Genomic DNA, 26,734 nt, shown 5'->3' on the forward strand with positions numbered 1-26,734 from the left:
AGAAGGCGGGGTGGGCCAACGTCACACAGCTGGTGCTTTGTGACGGACCAAAGAAAGATGTCCTCCTAACACCATGCTGCCTTCCTCATAGCTCAGATTTGCCAAGGTGTTGTTAGGCTTTGACGTTTTCCCCTTTTGCTTTCAAATGTAGCCCTCGTTTTTACCATTTTAAGATTTTTCTTTTTTTCTTTCTGACTAGAATTGATCAAAGTAGCTGAAAAACGATGTGAAAACTTTCTGTACATTCATCTTCTGATGTGTCTGTGTGCAGGTTTCTGCTTTTGGGCGTCCCTCACTTGGTCATCAAACGCGGATCAATTTCAGCCGCATGTCCATCCATTTCATGCTCTACCAACCAGGTGATCTGTTTAAAAAAAATATACCATTTGCACACATGCTAGACATAACTGCATGCAACAGTGGAGATCTGCTCAGCCTTCAAAGAAAACTTTCGAATCGCAAAACTTCTGCATCTGATGTTCTTCTACAGGACTGAGATCAGGGAGTTTTTAATGATGGACAGAGAAACATTGATTCTCAAGAAACTACTTATAGTTCTATGTTTTACCCTCCGGTGACAGCCTGCTCAGGTAAGAGTAGAACCACTTCAACATATTTTTGCTCAAGTAAAAGTGAAAAGTAGCCACATAAGAAGTTACTCAAGTAAGAGTAAAAACGTATTTTGTAAAAAAGTTGTTGAAGTACTGAGAAACTGATCAAAACCTTAATCATTTAATATAGAGAAAATCTATGATCAAATACAAACATAAAGTTATGTGGAAATTTTGGTGTTGTAAAGCCAAAAATGAAAATAATTCATATAAATAACATAATTACAAAGTAAAAGGTTCAGATTCAAACATTTTTTCCAACTCAATTTCTTTAAATATAAAATTTCTTAAACTTTAACAAAAACTGCAGGTGTGTGTTTTGTGTGAAAATGAGCTTTTTCTTCATTCAATCAAGTTACTCACTGCAGGAAGACTATTTGGAAATTATACTCAAGTAAGAGCAGTGATACTTCATAATAAAATTACTCAAGTTAAGGTCAAACGTACAGCGTAACACTCCAAAAGTAATTTTTCCCTGAAAATTTACTCAAGCAAATGTCACTGAGTAAATGTAACTAGTTACTACCCAACTCTGGTACCAGGTATGACTGGTATGAGCGCGTTCGCCTCTTTCTACGTCAGGAACAATCCTTTGTAAAAGCATGTGGTTTCCTAACAGGATATGGGTTTCTTGTGAAAAGACTCGGAGCGGCTGTGCTTTAAAGAACTGCATCCTCTCTTTAATCTTTTCCTTCTCCTGTCTCTCACTCCGCTCCTTTTTTTTCCACAAGCAAAACGTCATCTCAACATGCATGCATTCAGGAGGATTCATACAGACGAATGTGATTGTTGGTGCATGGCTGATATTCTTTGATCTCTTTAGGCTTTGATGAAGTGGAAAATAATATTTTTATACACAGAAATAAGATAGCGGATGATTCTTAGGATCTCTACAAAATAAGCATGATGCCATGATAGAGAGTGAGGGAAAACTTAATTTTGTTCTTGTTTGCTATGTTGTTTTATTTGAATCAAGAAGCAACTCATGATTTAAAAATAGAACAATCTCAATAAAAGAGACTTTGCCAACTCTGATTTATTAAAAGAAATGAAATATTCAGTTGTACTTTGCTTACCAACATATGATTTACATTTTATTGGATCTTTTCTTTATAGAAAACTGGAGAAATTTGCCCACAAGTGCCTTCCTTCGTTCCTTCCTACAACTACCCATCCATTCATCCAACCTGTCTACAAAGGCCTGTCATAACAAATGAAGATCCAACACGATCGATGGTAGTTCAGGCAAAACATTATAACCACAGTTTGTAGAACTGCAGCTCAAACCCTAAGTAAAGATTGACATTTCTTCATTTTTGTGACTGTCACATGTTGAATTAATCTCTTAACAGAAGAACAGCTCATAGAAAACTGTTCAACCCATCATATAAACATGGTAAGAAAATGCCCTCCACTCAAACTGGCCAACATTCTACAGCTCAGGTGGGAGAATCTGTTGATTAAAATCATAAATTTCCTCCTGCATATCACCTTGATCCACACTGTGAGACATGGTAGTGGCAGCATCATGCAGCTGTGTTAACCTCTGTCTGTCTTCAGTGGGGCTGAAAACAACCACACGCTTCACTTTTCATTTTTTTACAGCAAAGAAAAAATCAAAAATCAAAATCCATGCTTCCTTTTCCTTTCTCTTCCCACATTTACAACTTTATGTTGGTTTTACACAAAACAATTTTAACAAAATGCAAGTTCATGGTTGTAACAATAAGAAGCATGGAAAAGAGTAAGAAAAGCTTTCCTCACTGCTCGACCGCTGAAGGAAACAGCAAGTTGACGGGTGTAGATGCTGCCAGGAGGAGTTAGAAACTACAGGTTGCAGCAACAGAGGCGGCAACAGTTCTCCACACTCTGCCTGTGCTTGTTTTACTCCTGATCTCTGAGGGGACAGCTCTGCAGCGGCTGCTTCATATTTAATTGTTTTCGTTGAATTATTCTGGCTCACTGCCGTGTTGTGCCACCGTGAATTGGACCACGGAGTCCGTCAGCGCATCTCAGTGTGTGTGTGTTTTCTGTGCGGACGACAGGGAGAGGGATGCCACGAACAATGGGAGCTTCGCGGAAAGCAGGGGCATAGCAACAGGATGAATTAGTGAACAGGCATGAAATGCTACGTTTAACACAAAGCTCAGGAGCTTTGTGGCAGCTGGAGGTTTCATATTCAACACGGATAGCCTGGTGATGCAGGTTGGACCAAAAACACCCCAACAGCTGCAAAATAAGAAACTATGAAGAGTCCACTTATCTGGAAGGTTTATACTGATAAATAAAATAACATTTTTGATCATGTCACTTCAGAAATAAATTATAGAGGACTCTTAAAGTTCAACATGGCTGTAGAAACAGTTTATGCTGCGCAATGTTCAGTAATAATCATTTTTAAGAGTCACACATAGTGTAAAAGTGGAACTACCTTTCCTGAGTGATGACAGTTTTATACTGTAGTTACTAAATGCTGACTCAGGACAGGTTGGTAAAATGGTCTGCAGCGCCCCCCTCAGGACAGACAAGACAGGCAGAGGCAACATGCAGATGAACCAACATGAATATTGCAACCAGCACTTTAAATGTACATTAAAGCACAATAATGTCAGTGTGGGGGACATCTGATGAGATTTACATACCAGGCCATTTTTAGATGAATAAAGAGAAATATACAAACTAATTGTGGCACAGCCTGTTGTTACACACCATGTCCATACCAGCACACAAAGCTCAAATCACCTCAAACTGGTTTCTTGAACATGAAAACATGAATTCACTGAACTTCAGTGGACTCCACAGTCACCAGATCTTATTCTCCCTTTTCACCACATGTTAAGTACCTTTAACATGTGGTGAAAAGGGAGATTCACATGGGTGTTCAGATGACAAATATGCATCACCTGCATGACGTGATCACATAAATATGGACACAGATCTCTGGGAATTGTTTTTAAATCCTTGCTGAATCAATGCTATGATGAACTGAGGCAGTTCTGAAGGTAGACAGAGCTCCAACTCGGTACTATCAAATTGTACCTAATAACTTGGTACAACTTAATAGTTGTGTCTGAACCAAAGGTATGCATGGCTAGAAGGTGAATTTTATGATAATTTAAGCAAAAAGCAAATTTTTTAAATTTGTTTGAAATAGAAAGATAGGGACAGAAAGGTAAAGACAGAAAATGAAACCAGAAATCTATCTGAATCAGCCTTTACTTTGTGTTTCATACAGGAAGTAAATTACATTTAAAACTTAGACAAAAAACCCCAAAAAACATTTAGTCACTCTTTAAAAAAACTTTCTTCACCAAAACAATAGAAATCTTGTTTAAGGCAAACAACAACCTAAAGTTGAGAGAAGACAGCTCAGTTTGTGCCGCACCCAGCAGAGACAGCCCAGAGACCAAGGAGTCGTTTGTGAGCATAAACTTTGTCAGGTTAGGAAACGTTGCTCTTATAGCAGTTTACTTTTCAATCACTGTTTCTCTAACAGTAAAAAAAGAAACTCCAAAGAAATATCTGCTTAGGTTTGCAAATCATGTGGTTAAATAAATCTATATGCATTTTTCATCTGGATGAACTTTAGCAGCAATGGTTTCTTTTTTTTTTGAGTGTCTGAGCCAAATGAGGAACACATAAGAATGCAGGTGCATTCTTTGTATTTTACCTTCTCTTCTGTCAAAAACATTTGAAGCTTTAGTTTAAAGTGAGGTTTTAGGGTAGAAGACATACCATACAACTAAATGCAGGTGGAATTGCATTGTGAGTGGTGTGACTGAATGTACAAGATGGGACTTTGACATCTTGGACACTCAGGTAAATTACTGTATTACTGTTAACCTCACATTTAAAACATGGGCAGAATATAAGGAGAAAAGTAAAACTTGCACAATGACCTGATGGGTAATACCAGAGTACAAATAGTGATCTGAACCAAAGCATAAATTACTTTTAACCAGGATTTTTGTCTTTAGAAGTACCTAATGTCACAATGGTCATTTGCCCCACTGTTGAAATGCAGACAGACTGGACTTGCCACAGAGAGCTTTTAAATTACTCCATCGGATGCAAGTTTGTTAGGTCGCCAAGCTGCTGCACTCAGACATTTTTCCTGACTTCTTTCTCCTCATGAAACACTATATAAAGATTGGCACTCCAAAGCTAATCTCACTCTTCTGCAAGTTTCAGCTTTATTCTTTGCTGTCATGTGTTCGTTCTTTTCTTTCATGCCTGAATAAGTCTTATTGGACTTATGGATCTAAGAATGAATATAACCATCATAAGATACAAGTTTGAACAAAATTGAAAAGCTTTGATAAATACTCCTTAAATCCTGGACAAAATGTCTATAAAACATGCAGTTTTATTTGAAATATAGTTCTAAAGCAACTCCGAGTCATCTGTTAGAAATATATGAAAATACATTTTGATAAAATGTTTAATCTTCTGGAAATTTAAAATAACCAACTCAAATCTTTTTTTATTATTATTATTTTTATTGTACAACTTTACAATCAAATTTTGTACAAATGCTGTTAACAAAAAAATGAAACTGTTTTCAGGCCCCCTGCAATTTACAGGGGGCCTGAAAACGCAAATGTCCTCCATGCAGCAGGAGCAGGAAAACATGCTGCTCCTGACTTCTGAAGTCTTCAGGTGCGTCCTCAACGCTTCATCCCTCTAACCTCGGGAGTAAAAGCTGCATTCTGGTTACCATAGTCTGATCCAGATTGAGATTGTGAACTAATATGGCCACAAAAGTCCAATTTGAGAGTTGTAGTGATGGCAAAGGAGGAAACTTGTTCATTCGTTGTTTGGTCCAGGTCCAAAGAGTTAAGAAGCTGAGATGTCGGATGTCTTCAGGTGGAGTTTAGGAGCGGGTGTACTTCCCCCAGATGTGGAGCATGAAGACTGAAGCAATAAACAAAAGGCTCATCACCAGCACAGGTACAGGGCCGCTGTCGAAACAATGAGACACTGATTAAAACCTAGATTAACACACAAATCCCATCACTTGCAGTAGCTCCAACCAGGGTGAGCATCTGATTTTATTGATGAGTTTTGGAAACAAGGAGGGGCTCTCATCTCTGAAGGAGGCTCTGAGAGCGAGGAGGGGTTGGGCGGAGGAGCGCATTGCTAGGTAGCAGCATTGCCATGCCAACCTTCGCCTGCGCCCCCCCACCCCCTTCACAAGGCTGTAATTGAGTTGACCTTTCAGAGTGGATCCTTTAATGAAGCTTTGAGGCTGGCGTCTAACGCAGGAACAAACACGCACTCGATATACACCACTGTATGGCCGGCCTGCCCTCCTTCGACTAGTGGAGAGACGCACTCGATAACGACCACAGCACCATTGATCAGCCGCGACTGTTTATGGCCAGGAGACGGGATGCCTTTGCTAATATCAGAGCCGAGGATTCAGCAGAACATAAGTTTGAGGATCAGAGTTCTCCCAGCATGCACTATGCCACCAAATAACACATAAAGAAGGTCCCAAGCTCAGAGGCATCAATTGTTTTAGCAGAGAGTCACGTCTGCCCAATTTCCTGTCATTTAACATCCCAAGAGTCGGAAATACTGAAGATTAGCACCTCTAAGTGGAGCATGTCAAAATGTCAAGACTCGATATACGAGTTTATAGGAGCAATTCTTCTATAAAGGGTGTTTTTATTTTTTTTTATTTTCTTTTTTTTCATAAGTGGTACTCACACTTTAAGGCCTGGTGAGTCTTCAGTGTAGAAGCGCCACATGCCGCCAGTGCCGGCAGATCCTGTAGTCCTGGCTCCGCTGCGTGTACCACTGCTGGTAGCTTTTCTAAAGGACACAAATGAAAAACAACTTCAATCCACCTACTATAAAAACATGTTACAAAACATATTTCCTAAGCAGCAAGAAAACTACTTAAAAAACAGAAGACGGTCAAATCTGTAAACGATAGTTGTACAAACTACACTCCTGTTATCATTGGCATTTAAAAACCATTAACAGTAAAAAAAAAATAAATTCTGAATTTAATCTTAATATAACTAGGAAGCAGACTGATTCATGGCTGCTTTGCTTGTGGACAGATTAAATAGAGGTTAATGAGGTAATGAAGAGGATTGGTGGTAATGGGTAATAATGAGAGAGAAGCTGCAGCGACCCTTTTGATTACACTTTGATTAAGTCTACACAACAACATCCATCTACTTTAATCGATGAGGGGGAGGGGGGGGGCAAACAAGAACTAACCACCTGAAACCTGATGCTTTTTACAGCATTTAATAATAATTAAAAAAAAACAGTCGGCTGGAAAGTAAGCAGTAGGAACAGGGTTTTTACTTTCAATTTTTCATGCAAAAACAAGAATCAGAATGGAAATGTGATCAGAAAGAATTAAAATAATAATATAACATCTATGCATTTGAGAGAAAAAAAAGTCAATATCTTGATGGGAAGTAAAGGATAACTGTCCAACAATCTGGTGGCAAAACAACCATTAAAAACATCCTCCACTTTCACTTTTGGATTGTGAGAAGCAACACAAATTTGACTCCCAGCAATTTTCTATTTTCCACAATTAAACATTATAAAATTTAACTGGTTTTTAAATGTAACTATATTTGAATGTACATAGTTGGATTTGAGTTGAACAGATATGACTGTATTGGAATGAATTGATATAAACTTGATTTTATGCTTATATAATTACACAAATTGGATCTTGTACAGAACTTTGAGATGATTTGGTGTGAACTAATCTTAAGCTTTAGTGTGAACAGTGTTAATATCACCAAAGACTGATTGGAATTCACTATTTACTGGAAATCACATTCCAGGTAACATAAATTTATGAGTTTATTCAGCCAGTTGGAGGAGGACCAACACCAGACACAGATGATTAAGTCCAATATACTAAAATTCATCATAATGACACATGAGAAAGATGAGTGAGAAAAACATTGACAGATATTAGAGATGCACAAATATAAAAATTTCAGCCGATATTAACATTGCTGTTATAGCTGATAATCAATACATCTATTTCCCTTCGTCTCTACACAGTGAAAAAATAACGAAACAGCTGACACCGAATCATCTTCCTCAGTTAAACACTCCCCAATTCTTCACTGCATCACTACCTCTGTCAAACACAACTACATGGCAAACCCAACTCCCCTCCTCCTGAAACACAAACGGCAACAAGATGTAAACAAACATCAGTTGTTACCACGGAACCTGCAATGCAGATTGATCATGAATACCTACAATATATTGTCAAAATATTCAATAACACACATCGGCATAATATAAAGTGCATCATGCAACTGTAATTTTGATAAGTGCACTCACTTAGCAACTCTCTAAATATTACTGTAAATCTAAAACTAGTGCTAGTAACGTAGACGTTTTGTGGCACAAAGCAAAGTGGGAATCAGATATTATACTGCAGCCTATGTCTAAACCACCCAATAAGTTCCCAACCCAGAATGTCAAACTAAGCATCAGCCAGTTACTGGTATCAAGTACGACCCATAATTGAGGGTTACCGGAGAAAGTGCCTGAGGGAGAGGAGCTTTTTCCAGCTGTTTGGTGCATTGAAGGGCTTTTCATTCCCTCACAAGACAGAAAACTCAGCAGCTTAAAAAAAGTTCAGTTTGTAAAAAACATGGTTACTGAGGGGAGGCAAAAGAAGCACCAACACCATTTTAAAGCTGCGGTTGCCAATCAAAGGCCAATATGTCTCAAAGTAGTCAACTACAAGCTGACTTCCTGAGCAGATAGCCCAGCTAATAAACCCCTAATATGAGCTTGCTCTACTTTTCTTACTCCATTAAGACCAAAACCGTCACAAGGTAGAATCATGTAATCTAATTGGTGTTAATTTGATATCACAAACAGGTAACTTTACAATATTGAGCAGCCATAGTTTGGATGGACATTCTTTATTAAACAGCAAAACAATTCTTTGTTTTGACGTAGATTACAGAGGAGCCAGTAATTTGAAAAGATTGTAGCAAGAACAGAAGTTATTCTGTCATTATTAACTGTATAAATTTAAGATTCACGCTAACAAATGAACCCTTTTTTACTTATGTGGTCCAAAAAACAAAAACAGTTTTATTTTTTTTAAATCACAGAGTTAAACAATAATGTAGACATGGATTATTATACCTTACACTAGCCTTTGCTGAAACATGTCCCCATACAGTGAAGAGAAAGGAAAGTTGCTTGCATAAAAATGTATATTTTAGACATAAAAGTCTAGACTACATACCTTTGCCTGACTGTAGATCCTGCAGCCCGGGGAGCCACTGTTTTACTGGGGGAACGGCTAGACGCCCCAATATTAGTTGCACTTGCGGCTGGTCCAGGCTAAAACAAAAGATAAACATTATTTAAGTGAAATAAATTTGCTTTCCAGCCATTTCTTTGGTCAATTACCATTTCAGAATCTCAAAGCCATACCTTTTAAACAACAATACTAGAGGGTTTAAAAAGTGTATGATGATCTTTTGAAATAATGTTCTAACACAAGATTGCATACAAGTAAAAAAGTGCAATATTACAGACCAATCACGTACCAACAAACATTAACCAGAGTAATGATCAGAAAAATATTAATTTGGTCCCAATATAATGTTACAGAAGAGGATTACATGTGTACTGAATGAGTAAATATTGGTTTATTTATACTTCCATAATGTTGAAGACAAGACTAAAGGCTAGATTACCAATTAAGTCATTCTGGAAATCCAGTATTTGTGAGAAAGTATAGTTTTGGGAATCTAGCATAAACTGTCTAATCCCTATATTAAATGACAGAAAAAAAAATCTACCCACCTGTACGCATGACTATTGGGGCAAACCAGACATATTCAATTAAAATAAAATTTAAAATACGTGCCTTTACAGGTTAAGTTTAAGCAAAAGCCGTAGCACTGTGATTACAATTTAACCCTCAACGGCAATTGTAGTCTTGTGATTGGTTATATATACAATTAATGTTAATACATTAAGTATTATATAAGGAAATTGTATAAAAATTGTATAAATCTCTAAGGAACGGCCACGTCCACAGCTAACCTGCTAACTACAAAACGACCACTGGCACTAAATGAATGTAACTAAGCTAGCTAGTTAAAATACTAATTTTTAGATGGAAATAAGAAAATTACCATTTTGTTTTATATTTCTTGATGCAGATCTAAAGCGGGAGCCTTCTTTGAATCTGATATCCACGTCAGAAAAAAACGCAGATTGTGAGCAAATTGGTCAAAACTTCAGAAGAGAGCTCACAAAGCTGACGTACGTCTAAAAAGGGACACGAAAGCTAAATTAAGGACCAGTGAGGGCGACCGAGTAGAAGCCTGACTGACTGAATTGCTCCAACACAAAAACAAAAGAAAAAATATAACTTGCACAGCTTTATATTTTCTATTTTTAATGTAAAAATAATAGATAAAACTTGTTCTTAATTTAGAAAAAAACATGCGTATAATAAACTACCAATTGTTGAAAGGCAAATCACTGTTTCTCCTTGACTATGAGAGAGACGTGTCTCACAAGGGTCCACTGTGGGAAACTGACGCCATTGCGGTTCAAACGGGGAACTCAAATGAACTTAAACCAACAGTGAATTGGAACCAAAATGGCGGCTCACTGTTAGTTTTTCATCATCGCTGTGGCTGATGAGGCGAGCTTAATCGATGGTTTCTAAAACTGAACAAGGTAGTGGAGAAATTGAAAGGTAAACATTTCCGTATTTCGCGTTTAGTTGAATGTTGCTTGGACTTTTGGTTGCAACAGCTCTCGTCAGGTTATGTGAATTTAGCAAAACTGTTTCGAGCCATTGTCAATATTAGCACATGTGTAAAAACGCCAAACTTTGGCTGAAGCAACCCTTTCATCCGTCAGTGTGCATTCTTACTTTAACCTATAATTAAAGACAAGCTAACTGCACGAGTTTGTAAAGTTTAAATGTGTGAGGTCTGCATCTTGTTTTTAGTTAAAATTTTCTTTTAGATTGTATATTTCAGTTCTGATTACACAAAAGTCGTAAGATTGACATTCTCTTATCTCTTTTTATGTAGTGAGATTTTGTTTATTTAGCTGAAAACATAAACAACTTTAATTTTGTAAAATAGTGTTTTAACAAAATGCATACCCTATATGCATTCTATAATTTACTATATAATATGTGCAGAATGGCGCGGCTGGTGTTTCTCCATCCGGATCTTGGTATTGGAGGTGCAGAGCGACTGGTGGTTGATGCTGCTGTTGCCCTAAAGTCTCAAGGATGCAGTGTTCAGATTTGGACCGCCCATTATGATCCAAAACACTGCTTCTCGGAGACCCGAGACCCAGATCTTCCTGTGGTATGTAAAAGCACATCTTGATGTGTTTTAAAAAAAATAATAAAAGAAACATTACTGCTTAGGCACGTCATCGGCACGAAAATTTTATATATTTTTTGAACTTTTAGTGATTAATTTAAGCTATTCTTTTTCCAGAGTGGGGTGATGATACAACATAAAACACCAATTCGTTTTAAAAATGCATTGCTGCACAAGTTTTAATTTAATTTTATTCTAATATAGATTTTCTCCAACAAGCTGAAAATAACACATTAGGGTAAAAAGCTAGCTATACATTCTCACTATAGTTTGATTTTAAAATGTCTGCTGGCATGTTAAACTTCAACCACACACTTTGTATCCATCAACAAGCTTTTGGAATAATGTTGGCTGCTTATTTTGCCCTTTTCTCATAATAATTGGTAGGGTTCATTTAATGCCGTTGGTTTACTTGGCTTTTCAGCATCAGGTATCACTTTTTTCAATAGTGTTAGATCAGAGCCATTCCATAAGTGTAATATTCGCTTGCTTTATCTTCTCCAAAGCATGTTTGGATGGGTGTTTGTGATTAATGTCTTGTTTTAGCAGCTGATTGTGGCCATGTTTTAACTCCATTCCTGTTTTCATAAACTCTGAACAGATTTTGTCCTTCCTGAAAATACATCCATGTGCCTTGAACAAATATTCAAGGCTCTCAACGGTCCAAATTTCGTTCTTAAATGTAAATGTATTAAAGGTATGTGCTGGCGACTGGTTACCCACCAGTATATTCGGCTACCTGCATGCTCTGTGTGCGTACCTCCGGATGATTTATGTGGCCTTCTACCTGGTCTTCCTGAGCGGTGTGGAGTATGATGTCATCGTTTGTGATCAGGTGAGTTTATTTAAGCCGCCAGTGTCAGATCACTGAAACTCAAAGGTTTCAACAGTGAAGTCTTCTGTTTTGCATCAAATCCTATGGCTTAACACAAGTATACATATATTTACTTTTTTCTGCAGGTATCTGTGTGTATACCGGTGCTGCGGTTGTCCCGACACAGGAAGAAAGTTCTGTTCTACTGTCACTTTCCGGACCAGCTGCTGACCCAGAGGAAGTCAGCCCTGAAGAAGCTCTATAGAGCTCCTATTGACTGGTTGGAAGAACGCACCACTGGCATGGCTGACATGGTAATTATGCTTTCTTCCATAGGACTCAGATTTAAACCTCTGACAAACCTTAGGATTCACTCCTGGTTAAAAACACAGTCTTTTTCATCTAATTTTAGCATAAAATATTGTCAAGTATAGCCAGGCAAAAGCTAAAAACTAAACTCAGTCCTAGAAGGTTCCAGCCGTAGTTTGTTCAGATGATTTACTAACCGCTAAGGTAACTCCTGACATCTTGTCTCACCAACAATCATTTGTGGGAACCCCTTAAAGCTGAGGAAGACTGCAAACAGAGATCCCGGGATTTCTATTAGGAGTGATGAAGTCAATGGTGTGGTCATTTATTAGAAAGTGATTGCACTGGGTTTTATTTTCAGGTATCACAGTGAAGATTAATGCACGCCAGTCTTCAAACTTTCATTTGTAAAGAAAAAAATTTATTTGAATGCGTTTTTTTTGTTGATTTAACACATAAAATTCAAATAAAGCCATAAGGTTTGTGGATTATTTTAGTATGTTTTGAGATGATATTCATGGTAAAGCTCAGAAACCATTCAAGCCATATAGAATGACGACAGTCTTTATGCTGCTAACAAAGTCAAAGGAAACTGTTAGAGATGTGATATAAATAATATTCTCTAATTTCTCTTTTCAGATTTTAGTGAACAGTCAGTTCACTGCAGGCATCTTCAGGGAGACCTTCCGCAGTCTTAACCGCGTCCAGCCCGACGTCCTCTACCCGTCCCTCAACACTAACACGTTCGATGAGATGTCGATGGAAGCACAGGGCCTGCAGGGTCTGCTTCCTGAGGGAGTATCCCACCTGTTTCTGTCTCTGAACCGATATGAGAGAAAAAAGAACCTGGGCCTCGCTCTGGAGGCTCTGGCGGTCCTGAGATGCAGCCTCACGCCCGCTCAGAGAGCGGGTGTTCACCTGGTGGTCGCCGGGGGCTACGATGACCGAGTTACTGAGAACGTCCAGCACTACAACGAGCTGAGTGAACTGGCTGAGCAGCTCCACTTGGAGGACTGTGTCACCTTTATGCGCTCTCCCTCTGACTCCGTGAAGGTGGTGCTGCTGCAGACCGCCACCGCAGTGCTGTACACCCCCAGCAGAGAACACTTTGGGATCGTTCCCGTAGAGGCCATGTACTGCAGCTGTCCTGTTATCGCCGTGAACTCCGGGGGGCCCCTGGAGAGCATAGCTGATGAGGAGACGGGCTTCCTGTGCGAGCCCACGGCCGAGGCCTTCTCTAAGGCCATGGAGAGGCTTATCAGGGACTCGCGCCTCCGCAGGGACATGGGACTAGCTGGGAGGAGAAGGGTGGAGGAGAGGTTCTCTCTTCAGGCCTTCTCAAACCAGCTCTATGGGTATATTGTCCAGCTGAGCAAGTGATGGGAAAGGAGGACGAAAACTGTGGAAATGTGGAACTGAACAACTGCGGCATCTCAAAAACAAAATATCTTACTGTTTTCGGTGTAGATTAATCAAGAAATGGAAGTCAATTCATTAATATTGATAAAAATGACTAGCAATAGGAAAAATATTCTGGCAGATTATTATGGGAAAATGTCTTGCTCCTCTGGCAGATTATTTCACTTATAGTTCCTAATTTTTGTCAATTTTAAGCAGTTATTGACTTAAAATAAGCTGTTATCTGGTCCTGAAAAGTAAATTATGAGTCAGTTTTGTCTTGTTTCTAGTGTACTAAAATATTTGTACTAGAAACTATACCAAAAACATTAAGATTTTGTGTGTTTTTGTCATGTGGATGTTACTGCGCTTAAGTTTTGTTTTGTTTTTAATTTCCAGGAGCCTGAAGTGTTTTTTGTTTTTTTTTCACATAAAATTATGTTGAGCAAGATTTCTTTAAACTTGCAGTGGTTTTTCTTAGAATATTAATTTAAAGCTTTTCTACTCATTTGAGTCCAGTTCTTGAGTGCACTATATGTGTCATGGTCATTACTGGACAGAAAATTAGCATTAAAATGACCCAAAGTCCAAAAAACAACAATGAAAGGATGAAAAACTATTGGTCAGTACCAGTTTGAAGGTTTGCAGGAATGTCTGCCTCACTGAAAACACAATATAAAGAGCGGCTTGAAACTTTTGCACAGGTCTGTATGTGAACTGAGCTGGGTGTGTATTATTAGTACTTCAAGGACAATCAGCCTTCCCCATGAGAGGTTGCTGCGAGGCGCGAAAGCGATGGAATCTGTGTACCAATTAAGAAATGAGAAATTAGTTTTCCTGTCCTGTTGCTGGAAAAATACCACCTTCTTAGGTGTCTGTGTGTCTGGAACTATGGAAAAAGTGCTGCAACGTGGCAACCGAGAGCCTGGGAAATGAGTCTCCAACGAGGATTGATTGTTGCGTGAAATGTTTTGCGCTGTTTGTGTGCATTATCCTCCCGCCCCGTCTATGCACATTTTGTTTTTGTGTCTTTTTGAAGAGGAGCAGGGCAGTCATCACCACATGCCATCGGGCAGCGCACAATCTCAGATCGATAGGTGGATGCTTTTCTGCTGCATCCTGTCCGTCCACAGCTTTGTTCCCCTTCCTGTATTCAGAGGATGCTGGCCTGTTTATGACTCCTGCAGCTGCGTAAAGGGTTATTAGCAGATGATGGCGAGTTGGGCTTTATTAGATGGGCAGTGAGCCTGTGTCTGGGTCATTATCAATGAGGAGAATAGCAGAAGGTCATTGTGTCTCCGCGATGGCCTCCTCTGGCTTCTTACTGTATAGAAATGCTCCTATCGGCATTCTTGAAGTCTTAATAAACAAGAAGACACATAGTTTCCCCCATCTCCGGAGTCCCACTTCTGCTGGTGCATTTGTTGGCCTTTAACAGACTTCTGTAAGGATTTTGTGGGCGAGCAAGCAGGCACAGATACATTGTTAATGCTGTAAATAAAACATTCCAAGAAAAAAAAAAAGCCAGCAAGGAAGTTTTATTTTGCTCTTTAATCACTCAGGGACAAAACACAGAAGATCTTAAGTTTGTGCTTCCATTTGTTGTTGCATTATCATTTGGAGAGTCTTAGTTGTGTCTGAATGAGCTTTGTTCTTATTGAAGGGGATCTACTGGAAGAACCCAGTGAAATTAAGATGTTTTTAGTGTTTTTTTTCTTTGCTAAAACAAACGTATGTTATTTTCCTTTTGATTTTTACACACTTCTCAAATAAAACTAAAAAGCAGTTAAAAGTGGCATTTCTTAATCAGCAGTTGCATAACATTGAAAACATCTATTTTCTTATTAACTGTATGGAGAATCAAAAGTGCCACAATTTATGTTTCATTAGTTTTGCTAAAAAAAGATAAATATAAATGTTTTATTTAATACAAAATAATTAAATGTCATTGTTACACCTTTAATTAATTCATTAATGATTTTGCAGTATATCATGATTTCTTTTTCCTATCCTGTATTAAATGCAATGAGTGGTGCCCACAATAATCTACATGATTGGCATGAAGTGGACTTCCTGTGCAGATTAACCAATCAGATAAGAGCAAACTGATGGACTGTGTTCATCATTATTTTATGGTTCACAGTAACAAATTAACCAAGATATGACTTTAATAAGTTAAACAAATATTTCATTTAATTATTCAGTCAAGTAATTAATTGTAATAATTATATAGTTGGGCTTTAATTTATGGAATATATTTACTTCTAGTTTTATTTAAATTAAAATATAATATTTAATTTTGGCATATTTGACCCTTCATTCTTTGGAGACTTAAAGTATTTTTTTTAACCAACCATTAGAACCACATAAAGTATTTTACCAACCTAGTTGCTCACAGCGTGGCCATATTGAACAAATGTGGCAAAATGCTCGCTGTTGAAGTTGACCAGATCGTACTTGGAACTCTTGATGCAGGAAAGTCTCGCAGCTTTCTGCGGCATGTTTTCATCTGAAATTGAGACAAATATTTTTCACTAAAACAAATTTACCATATGACGAGAGGTAAGAACATATATATTTTTTAAACAGTTCAAATAAAATGTGACATTATTTAATATTGAAAGTTTCTTACCTCCCACCCCAAAGTGGATAACATAACCTTCTCCAGTATAAACACCCCAAAGAGACAATCCTAACCATGGATTCACAAACTCTATCAGCTGTCCGATCTCTGCAGTAGACACACAACGATCAACCTAAAAAGAAAAATAACACTGAAAAAAATGACAGCTTTTCTGACATTGATATTACTGCGTCACTTTTATTTTGCAACATTGTCTTTTGGCTTTAAAATTATAGCCATTTTTTCAAGACTTCCTCTTAGCTCATGAAAAAAGCAGCATTTTTAAAATGTTTTGCATATATATATATATATATACATATAAAAATCTAACCTTTTGTGTTGTGTTTTAGGAAAAACTGCTGCTCCAGTTTCCTAAGCGGTCCATAACTGCAGGTTTGATATCATCTGGTTGACTGTTTTCCTGAGTGCGTTTGTATCATCTGACACTTATTCTTTAACACCAGATGCCCTTGATTGTGAATGCTTCAGCGTGATATCGGGTCTAATAATTAACTTTTAAACAGCAATGTGTTCTATTTGTGTTTATTCTATCAGGTGGACACAAACAGCCTAAGTGTCCGGCATGTAAAAAATGTCTTTCTCTTGTTGATCTCACTGGTTTTTAGTAATTCTTTAAGTTTTCGGTCCTCACGTCTCATATTGATTCAGACGTTTCTTCACAGTCAATTTCAAAAGCTGAGAGGCACTGAAGCCGACGGTGTGGCCACTTGTCTTCCACAGCTACAGGTATTATTTGTCCCAGTTGGGCCAATTAGTACTGCTGACTATGGTTTAATTTAAAATAAATACCAACATCCACCATGTGGAATATTTCAGATCAATTAATTTATTGAACCTGGCAGGTTCTGATTGCTAATGTTTTCTGTTTTAATAATCAGCTGAGGTTTATTGTAGGAAAAACAAAATCCAACTTTCACACTCCTGATATTTGCTTTGAGGGCATTTAGACTGACGCTATATGGTAATCAGTCAGGTAATTAGATATTGTGGTAATTAAAATAATATAAGTTATTAAGCAGTTCCTGTTAAAACAAAGCATTACATCGCCAGCCTAATTAAAAATAAAATTAATATTCTGCAGGTGCTCCTTGCAGAAAAATGAATCAATGTAAGCATTGTGTTTGTAATAATTTTTAATTGAAAAGAAAAATAAGTATTTAAGTGTTTAACTTTTTGTTATGGAGATTTAAAAAACCTGGTTTTAAAAACATGCAAAAATGAAGTCTAATTATCTAGAGCTGGGATATCTAGATTTTCATGACGTGCTTTGTGAAATGGTCCTGTACGCTGGTATTCAGCCCCCTTTACTCTGATACCCTTAAGTAAATTCCACTGTCTTCAGGAATCCTTCAGTATTCTGTAAGTTCATTAGTAAATATGGAAAGAGTACGGTCAAACTTCATAGCTACCGAGACATTATCATGGGTCTACACTGAGCAAGGAGGGCATGAATCGAAGAAGGACGGTTTCTCTGGAGGAGCTCCAGAGATCCAAAGCTCAGGTGGGAGATTTCGTTTAAATTGAACAAATCTGGCCTTTATGAAAGAGTGGCAGCAAACATATCAAGCACAAGGAAGAAGATTGTCTGTTCGAATAAGGCCAAAACTAATCTTTTTGTCCTACATGGTGGAAAACTAAGAGTATGATCGTAAACATCTAAGCAGAATGCTATGGGGAACTGAATGGAGCTAAATAGAGGACAATCCTGGAAGAAAACTAGGATTCTAAATTCTGTCATCTCCTATTTTTACTTTTACTTCTTGTCGGTCAGTGTACTTGTCTTTTTTTTAATGTATTTTTATTCTTTTGTTCAGAGATTAGAGATTAGGATTAATACATGTGAATGTAACAATAACTGATTAAATTTGATGACATTATAGTGCTGTTCAAGTATTCAAACTTTGCAAAGATCTGTCTGCAAAGATATCACATTCCAGCACTGATAATAATCATTTTATTAGTAATTACAGAGATAGAATTTGTTCATATGTTTGTAACATTCAGTACAGTTTCATACAGAAATGGGAATATTGGTAAAGGTTCAATAAAAAAGTGAAATTGGACTTTGAGCATATTGTTAAAAGACAATGATTTGCCAGACATTCAGGAAATGTTTCACCAATCCTTCACCAATCACCAAAAGTTTCACATCCCAACTTTTTAGACCTCATTTGTTCATAGAAATGGAGGCCTAAGGAAAAGTGATTGGACATTCAAAAGCTGCAGGCAAGCGGTGTGCGGAGAGGAGTGGATTATTTGCATATTTATAGGTATGCATAACTCAAATGAGGGGAAGGTATGGAATCACATCCAAGACTGAGGGGATTACACCATCTAAAAAAGAGATCTAAATCAAACATTTTTTTTTGTTTTTAATAGTTTAATCACTGCACCAATGAGAATCTTAAATACTGACTGACTTATAGGCTTACTTGACATTTTTACAGCACCGTTTGAATTACAGATGCTGATGTAATTTAGTAAATACGGAGACTTTAAAATGTTTTTGAACGTATACTAATGTTATAAATGCAAAATGCTTATTTGTCAGGATTTAAAAGTGCATATTTGTGTGTTCTTGCTGTGTGTGAGTAGAGGTATATGTAAATCATGAGGAAAGCAGGGCCGCAGTGATTTAAGGCCCTCATTGGTTTATATCCGAGGAACCCACAACAAAAAGAGGCAAACACAAACAAAACCCACACTGTTTCACCCACTGTGGGTTTTTTCTTATGAGACATGAAGATGTGGTCTGAAGTCGCTTCCTCACGCTTTAAAGACTTTCTCTTTACATGTAAGTTGCGGACCGCCTCTCCGGCCCCTCCTCCACTCTGACTGCCCTGTGGTGAGGTGGTTATTAAGATCACGGTGCGTCTGAGTGGCAGTGATAACCGGCACCCAGGTGCCACTGGCACATGGTGTTTAATTAATTAATGAGACCGCGGGGTTGGTTTTCTAATTCCACGCAGCCGGCACCGAGGTGTGGTGGGGAGATAGCTGTGAAGAGTTTAGGTCTGGGTTTTCAGGCAAAGACGAGGTGTGTGAAGGCGTGTGTGTGTGTGTGTGTGTGTGTGATATGGTCGTATATCTATTTTGCTGGCAGTTTGGGAGCTGACCTCCTTGTTAGTGGAACATTAAACATGTACGGAATATTTTTACCCTGACTTTTAATCACGCCTTGTGATTGTAAGTTAATCATAGGCTAAATGAAGCTGATAATGAGAGAGGCTCCATAAGTGTTAATATATCAGCGTGAACTCCTCCTGCACCCTAACCAGGTCATGGAGCAATGAACACAGAGAATAAGATACAAACAGAAACCAGCAGAAAAGTTAGACATTTTCCACTTCTTCTTTTTTATGAATTGGTGGTGAAATTGTTTCATTTTATGCTAATAAAACAAGCACTTCTTAATCTTATGCAGTAACTTTTCTGCTTGGTCGTGCAGAGATGCCGTTTTGATGACAAACATTTGTAACTTAATGTACCTCATAATTAATTGTCAAAGGTTTTAGTGTAGATAACAAAGCCTACTTAGGTGTTTGTAAACTTTAAACTTTGAGTATCCTCCTTCAAATTTCTTATTTGGTTTAGAAAAAAAATGCAAATTACTTCAGTGTAAAATTGTTAGGTGCAGCTTGAGGCTCTTACTACAGCATTAAACGTAATTTACGCAAATTACAAATTACACATACATTTTCTATACAGATGTATTCACCAATAATCTGATTACAATTACTATGGCAACAACAATCAGGTGTGATAACTGGGATTAAGTGTTTTACATCCCTGTAGAGGAATGTTTAATGTTTAATGTTTAATTACTAGTGTGGTTGTTTAATTTCAGCCACACTAGAAGGTTTTTGAGACTTAAGTCCTTCATGAAGATCAAATCACAGCCATTCATTCATACTTAAAAAATCTGTCCTGTCTTGGCATTTCAGGCACGTCATGTAAAGAAATGATTTGTCTTGCCATTGCAGATTATGATAATGTAAAACGTGATTTTAGATTTTAGAGAAAAATCATCTAAAATGCATTTAAAGTACAGATTTTGAATGACCTCAAGAAAGCTTGGAGAATTATTTATCAAGCCCTCTTTAGAGGATAACAGAAAATGAAATAAAAATATTTATTGATTGAATCAAATTTCTGCATATTAAATGAGCATTAGATTTACTGTCCAACCCATCAATAAAAAAACACACCAGGTTAAATCAATAGTTGCATAAAATAATCCTAATTTTTCTCAAAGAATCAGTAGTGTTTTATGAAGCTGCTCTGGCCTGGTTTGAGCTCCAGATAATTTAGCATTTTTCTCTCAGTAGCTGCAGGATCTTTACTGAGCTGCTCTAAATCTGTATTCAGGGCTCATCTTTAAAATCACTTTTACACAATATACATGTGAGGGAATTACGTATTTCAGCCTTTACTGCTTCCATAAACTACTCTCATATATTAGCTTACACACCATAAATGTTAACACTACATGAGTCTTCACTCACATTGGCAAACAGCCTCACCAACTGATACCACAATGGAAACGAATGATTTATCGAAGCTTCATATAGCTTCTGTCTCTGTGGGAGTTCACAGTAAAAGGACTATAATCTCTGCTAGTCAAATGTTACAGATAGACTCTATAAAAGAGGCTTTATGGCCCAGGAACAGGAAGCATTATGACTTCCTCAGTCCTATGTGTTGTGGTCTGACACGTCTTAAGGCAGTAAAAACAGTAGAACAAAGATTTTAGGCACAAATCTATAAAATATTAATATCTTATTCTCCTGACAAATATTTGGGAGTGGCATTATAATAAAATTCAATAAAACCACATTTTCTATAAAGTAGTTATTTTCCTCTCATGAGCACTGATATGTTAAAAAGTGAAAGATCTCTAAATAATGCCTGAATGTGGTTTACAAGTTGTTGGGATGGAACAAATGGCTTAGCAAAGCTGGACTTTCAGGCTAGTTTAGGTTTAATTAAAATTTTGCTTCAGCTTGTGTCGTTCTAGCCGAAATAAAGACGGGGACTGGCTGACCTGAGACACCACTTAAAAGAGGTTAACGGCTCTCCAAGAATCTAGCTGGAGTTAAGAAAAAGAAAAACAAAGAGTGACAAAAGCAGTCTAGAATTTAAAATAAAGATAATTTGTGTTGCCTATGATTTATAGAAAAATGTCCTGTGGTGTGGTACTACTAGAAGAGTTATTTTCAATAAGTGTTTCACTTAATAGTTAAAAGCATTGATGCTATCCTTTGAAAAAAGAAAACTGGAATCAAAATAAGCGTTACAAGGCAGCTTTTGTGACCCTATACAAGTGTGATTGTCCTGCAGGCGGCAGGACAGTTTTTTTATGCATAAAAGTCCAAACGTTTCCACCAAATTAGTTTGCTAAAACTCAAACTTATTAAGTTGTTTTATGTCATGTTTCCAAAATTTGACTCTTTAAGAGTCAGCAACAAAATATAACCAAATGCAAGCTTGAGATAGAAATTCGGTGCCAGGCTTAATGACCGAAGTGGAGCAGAATGACGATGGAGTCTAATTATCAGACACAAACTAATTATCACCTCTTGGTTCCAGCTTCATAATTAATGCACAAATATATCAGTGGCATTGATGTTTCTCTTTTCCAATGGGTTGAAGTATTCCTAACAGGCCATCAAATGTTGTCAACATCCTGAATCTTACCCAATTCAATCAATAACCACACAATCTATTCAGGGTAATCCGTCACAAAGATTTCAATCTATAATTTAGAGCGTTAGCGCTCTGCTTTCCGATTCATCTTTGATGTTAAATTCATGTCCCAGCTAGGCCTAAGTCTTAATTCGCTCAGATATCCTGACTCCCAGGCGGCTCTTCCTGGAGCAGCAGGGAGATGCAGAAGGAGGAGAAGGAGCGAGGGGGAAGAAGACGGGGAGGAGAGAGGAAGAGGCACCAGGAGAACAGACCTCCCGCTGAACTTGGCCCGCTTCCAGCTCTCATTCAGCTAAGTAATCAGCTGCAAGCCATTCAGTCATACCAGCTTTGAACAAACATATTAACATTTGGGTGCTCATCATGCCCAGGAACATGCCATCATTACATTAGCCATGCAGATGAAGGAGACGTATATCTTCCCGACAGCCTGCAGGAGGAGCGTTTGTTTCTGTTAGCCAGGAGGCGAAGCTTGGTGGAGTTCTGGTGGGAACTGGTTTGAGGAAGGAGTCTGGTAAAGACTTAATGACCAGCGGAAAGTTGGGATTGTTCCTATACTTTGATCAATCAAAGCGATTTCATGTCACATAATTTCTTATTTACCAGTTATTCATTTATGGAAAATAAGCATATACACTAACTGTACAGACTAATGCTACAACATGTACACAAGGATAATTAACACAGCAAAGACCCTCCTCCTGACTCTGATTGGTTGTTTTTGACCAGGAGGAGGCAATAGTTGCACTGGGAGGACATGGAGAAGTTTTTTTTTCTTTTTGTTTTTTTGACAGATTGTGCCTCATATTTATACTGTCAGGACATGGTGACAGTTTTAACAAATAGGTAGAAAACTCTTTTTTTTTAAAAAAAATAAAAGTTACCGCACCCCAGCTTTAAGGGCTTCATAGTTAGTGCAACTCAAACAGATGTTGATACAGATAGCAGCTCGTGGTGCTCCCTGATCAAAGGGTACCATCTCCCACATCCAGCCCAGGAGGAGCTCTCGGCCTGCGGGTCTGACGCCTCAGAGGTGCACAGCAGCAGCAAGCAGAGCCCCATGCAGCTGGGCTGGGATAACCTCCTGTGATTACACCCACAGGGGTGAATGTCAATCACGCTGTCTGCCTGGATGTGTGTATCAACCTGCAGGTGTGTGAGACAATGCCCGCGATGGTTGATACACTCCCTGCATCCTCAGACGGCGTGTTGGTGTGTTGGGGTGCCTGTACGCCCGCTGCCCAGTGATGGCCTGCTAGATTGAGCTGTCAGTCGGCAGGCAGCAGATGAAGATTAATGGAGCAAGCAAACAATAAGAGGCTGGCAATGATCATAAATATGCTAATGGCCATTATCAATACACACTCACCGAAATGCATAAAAGAGAAAGACAGTGTGCTCGCGCGTTTGTGTGTGTGTGTGTACAGTGTTCATGCAGCAGAGATTTGGGATAGAAGGTGATTCAGGTTACTGAGTTAAAATCATTCCCCCTTCCCTTGGGAAGTTGCCTAAACACACACGCGCAAGCACGCACTCATCAGCATGTTAGCTGCCTGATGGACGGGCGAGCCAAGCCTCCCATGTGTTATGTTTGAGCTGCGGACTACAGAAAGGGGAGAGGGGGGCTTATTGAAGAGATGACATGATTGGTGTTGCATTAAAACGTGTTTATTTAGTTTTTTTGCGGTGTGCATGTGGGAAGGGCAGCGGATAGCAGCGATGTCTGTGCCAAGCCTCTGATTAAGACTACAGGACCAACTAATGGCACAATGAGAGGCTGATTAGGAGTGGAGAAAAAAAAAGAGAAAGCAGAGGGAGATAAAAAGCCATAGATGGACAGATCTATTCACTAAAACGGTGATGGAGGCTCTTTGTTGTCTCATCCCATTCTGTTGCTCTCTGGGGTCCTTCCTGTCTCTGCAGCATACACTCATTTTTTTAAATGAAAACCCTCTTCCTTTATCTGTCCTGCCGACTCCCCTCCTCCCTCACCACCCATCTGGGTCACCCGACACAAAAAGCAGCAAAAACACTGAGTTCAAACTAAATCCTGGTCATCCACTTCATCACTTGATAACCCACTTATTTTGCTACTTTTCACCCCAATATGAAGAGTCCATAGGGAAACATGGGGTCTCTCGGGACCCTCTGACCTTCTTCGTCCTTTAAACACGCCTGCATTCCCGCTGTTAAACCGCGGCACACGTTCACTCTTTGCCCGATTCTGTTAAAGGGTGTAGGGGAGTGTCGATGGATGGAGCGTGCAAAGCAAACATGGAGAAGTGGTTATGATTGGGGCTAATGAGCTCACATGGGACACAGAGACGGAGAAGTCAAGCCTAGTTTAGCCCCCCAGCCCCCAGAGGTTCACTGAGACCCTTTAAGTCATGTGTGGTTTTATTTATGTGTATGGTTATTATGCACCCATTCTGCTGAGCCAGTAGAAAGCATTCATAGAGTGCCTTGCAAAAGTGTTCGTACCCATTAAACCTTTTCACTTTTTGTCACTTAAAACCACAAACTTCAGTGTGTCTTATTTTGAGATTTTTACATGAAAAACCAACGTAATACACTGCAACCGAGGAGTTAAAGTTTTGGTTAGATGGTTTTCAAAACATGTTTAACACATAAAAATCTTAATATGTGTACGTATTTAACCCCTTTACTCTGAATCTACCTAACTAAAATCCTGTGAAACTTTGTCCAATTGTATGTCATTAAAACTCAGGGATGAATTCAATATTTTCACTAAGGCCTCAGAGGTTTGTTACAGAACATTATAGAACAAGAACCATCGTTAAGGCCAGATGGAGAAGGTTGTTGGGAAGCGTAAATCAGGGAGACGTAGCGAAACAATATCCCAAATTTTGAACGTCTCACATAGCACTACATAGTATGACACAACTTCAAACTAAAGAATGACACTTTAACTGGTAGACAAGAAGAGAAGCAACTTAGAGACCCAGAGTAACTCTGGAGGAGCTGCAGAGTCCTGTAGCTCAGGTAGGAATCTCTACTAACAGGACGAACATGTCATGGGCTCCATGAGTCTGATTTATGGAAGAGTGGTAAAAAGGAAACAATTGTTGAAAGAAAGCCATGAGAAATTATGTGAAGAATTGGAAGCAAGTTATGTAGGGAACAAAAGACAAAAAAAAAGTTAAGTTTTTGGACAAAATGCAAAAAATGTGTATGTGTCTGGGGGCAAAGAGGTGGGGGTGTGGGGGGGGGGGGGGGGGGGGGGGGGGAGTATCTCTGCACATTACCCTGAATAAACTTTCCGCATCGTGTTTCATAGAGGTGGAAGCATCATACTGTGAGGATTTTCTTCAAGCAGTAACAGGAATCCTGGTCAAAGCTGATGGGAAAACTGATAGACCCAAACATGGGGCAATCCTGGAAGAAAGCCTGTTAGGGACCAAAAGACTTGAGTTCACATTTCTGCATGAATGCATGAATGCAACGATAAACATACAGCAAGAGCTTCAATAGAACACGCAGCTCATACTATGTTTTCATTGGAGTGGTCTAGTTCAAGTCAAGAACAAAATGAACTGAAGAACATGTGGCAACAGCTGGCGAAGTCCACAGAAGATTAACTAACGAGCAAAAATGTTGGCCACTAAAAATGCAGGGGTGGTAAAAACATGCCCTTTAAATTGTGGTTGGTATCTAAGATTTTTACTTATTAAAAAGAAAACATGAATCATTTACCATGAAAAGCTTTTTTTTCTTTGCTTTCATATAAAATCCAAATGAAAAGTCTGAAATTTGTAACATGATGAAGTCTGGGAAAGTTCAAGGGGTGTCAAATAACACCAAGCATTACCATAAAGCCATTGCTGGCTGATTGTTGCTGAAACTGAGCTGGAGGAACTCAAGACCGACAGATGATTGCCAACACGTCCTCTGTGTGGGTGTGTGACCAGGTGTGTGTCTCATTACCATGCATAGTGTGTCAGTGTTGTCCAGGAGCCTGAGCCTCCTCGTTTACTCCAGGGGGAAGTTATAGATTACTGGCTGCAGCAGACGGGGGGCCACCGGAGAGCCACTGGAGCCCACAACCCAGCACTGCAGGCTGGGCACAGCTCTCAGCTCATCAGCCTGTCTCTGGAGGCTGCGGAGCTTAACCTGGAGCAAGGCTCTGATTAACCAGACTAATGACAGTAAGGCCCCAGGCTCCCCCTGCCCAGCACTATAATCACTTCTTAAGGCCCTGACCAGTCGGTGTGTCTATACAGAGAGTGAGCAGCGGTGCAGCTTAATGGATAACTTCACCGACAGCAAGCGTTTTAAGTCAGCTGTCAATACAAGCTTTGAGAGTCACTCACACAGGAGGAGAGTGACGTACGAGAGGCTGCAAATTCAAGTTGTAAATGCATGTTTCCATGTTCGTTTAATGAGCGCCGATCGATGCCTCATCTGCGCCTCCTTATCGGTAAAGCAAACATTTCATCAGCACAGCGGACCCCTCCACCCTTTGGTACACACTGAGATCCCTGCAGTCAAACAGCACAAACTAAACCTTGTGTGCAAATAGGACAAAGATGCTCCTGCTCCTGTCCCACTAATACGGAGGATTACTCTGTGAGTGTAATAAGCATTCATTGGTAGAGACAGTTGTGAGGGCAGGAGGGGAGAGAGATCTAGATGGGAGAACATGCCAATAGTGCTTACTGTGAGCAGAGTGATTTCTGACAAGTCTTAAATGAATCCCTGTGGGTGGGCATCCCAAACCTGCTTTATGACTGTTTGTGTGAGACACAGAGACAGAGGTAATAGCTTGGTGTTATAAGCAGGGTGAAGTCGATAAGTGATCTCACCTCTGCCTGCAAGAGAAAGAGAGAAGAGAGTTTAAAGTGCCAAGACAGCA

At 38.9% G+C, this 26,734-nt stretch overlaps 2 protein-coding genes and 1 long non-coding RNA gene across 5 annotated transcripts in view; 2 read left to right on the forward strand and 1 right to left on the reverse strand.

Moving 5' to 3' along the window:
• LOC114141942 (uncharacterized) overlaps positions 1 to 3,746 on the forward strand; it is a 76,092-nt gene extending 72,346 nt beyond the window's left edge. For 2 of the 3 annotated variants that reach the window (XR_003594926.1, XR_003594927.1), the window contains 3 exons: positions 272 to 359; positions 491 to 590; positions 1,728 to 1,924. This is a non-coding gene — a long non-coding RNA (uncharacterized LOC114141942). Of the gene's footprint in view, positions 1 to 271; positions 360 to 490; positions 591 to 1,727; positions 1,925 to 1,963 lie in introns of those variants that run through there. The other variant, XR_003594928.1, reaches the window with a different exon arrangement.
• A 1,343-nt stretch (positions 3,747 to 5,089) lies between these two features.
• sec61b (SEC61 translocon subunit beta) lies at positions 5,090 to 9,934 on the reverse strand. Its single transcript, XM_028012874.1, has 4 exons — positions 9,773 to 9,934; positions 8,872 to 8,969; positions 6,324 to 6,428; positions 5,090 to 5,572 (listed from the first exon to the last, which is right to left on the reverse strand). The coding sequence occupies exons 1-4, from the start codon at positions 9,773 to 9,775 to the stop codon at positions 5,485 to 5,487; spliced, it is 294 nt and encodes a 97-aa protein (XP_027868675.1). The 5' UTR covers positions 9,776 to 9,934; the 3' UTR covers positions 5,090 to 5,484.
• A 254-nt stretch (positions 9,935 to 10,188) lies between these two features.
• On the forward strand, positions 10,189 to 14,208 carry alg2 (ALG2 alpha-1,3/1,6-mannosyltransferase). Its single transcript, XM_028012873.1, has 5 exons — positions 10,189 to 10,344; positions 10,801 to 10,972; positions 11,688 to 11,825; positions 11,951 to 12,118; positions 12,753 to 14,208. The coding sequence occupies exons 1-5, from the start codon at positions 10,304 to 10,306 to the stop codon at positions 13,491 to 13,493; spliced, it is 1,260 nt and encodes a 419-aa protein (XP_027868674.1). The 5' UTR covers positions 10,189 to 10,303; the 3' UTR covers positions 13,494 to 14,208.
• The last annotated feature ends 12,526 nt before the right edge of the window (positions 14,209 to 26,734 follow it).

Source organism: Xiphophorus couchianus, chromosome 3 (assembly GCF_001444195.1).
Source record: "Xiphophorus couchianus chromosome 3, X_couchianus-1.0, whole genome shotgun sequence".
NCBI classification, from domain to species: domain Eukaryota; kingdom Metazoa; phylum Chordata; class Actinopteri; order Cyprinodontiformes; family Poeciliidae; genus Xiphophorus; species Xiphophorus couchianus.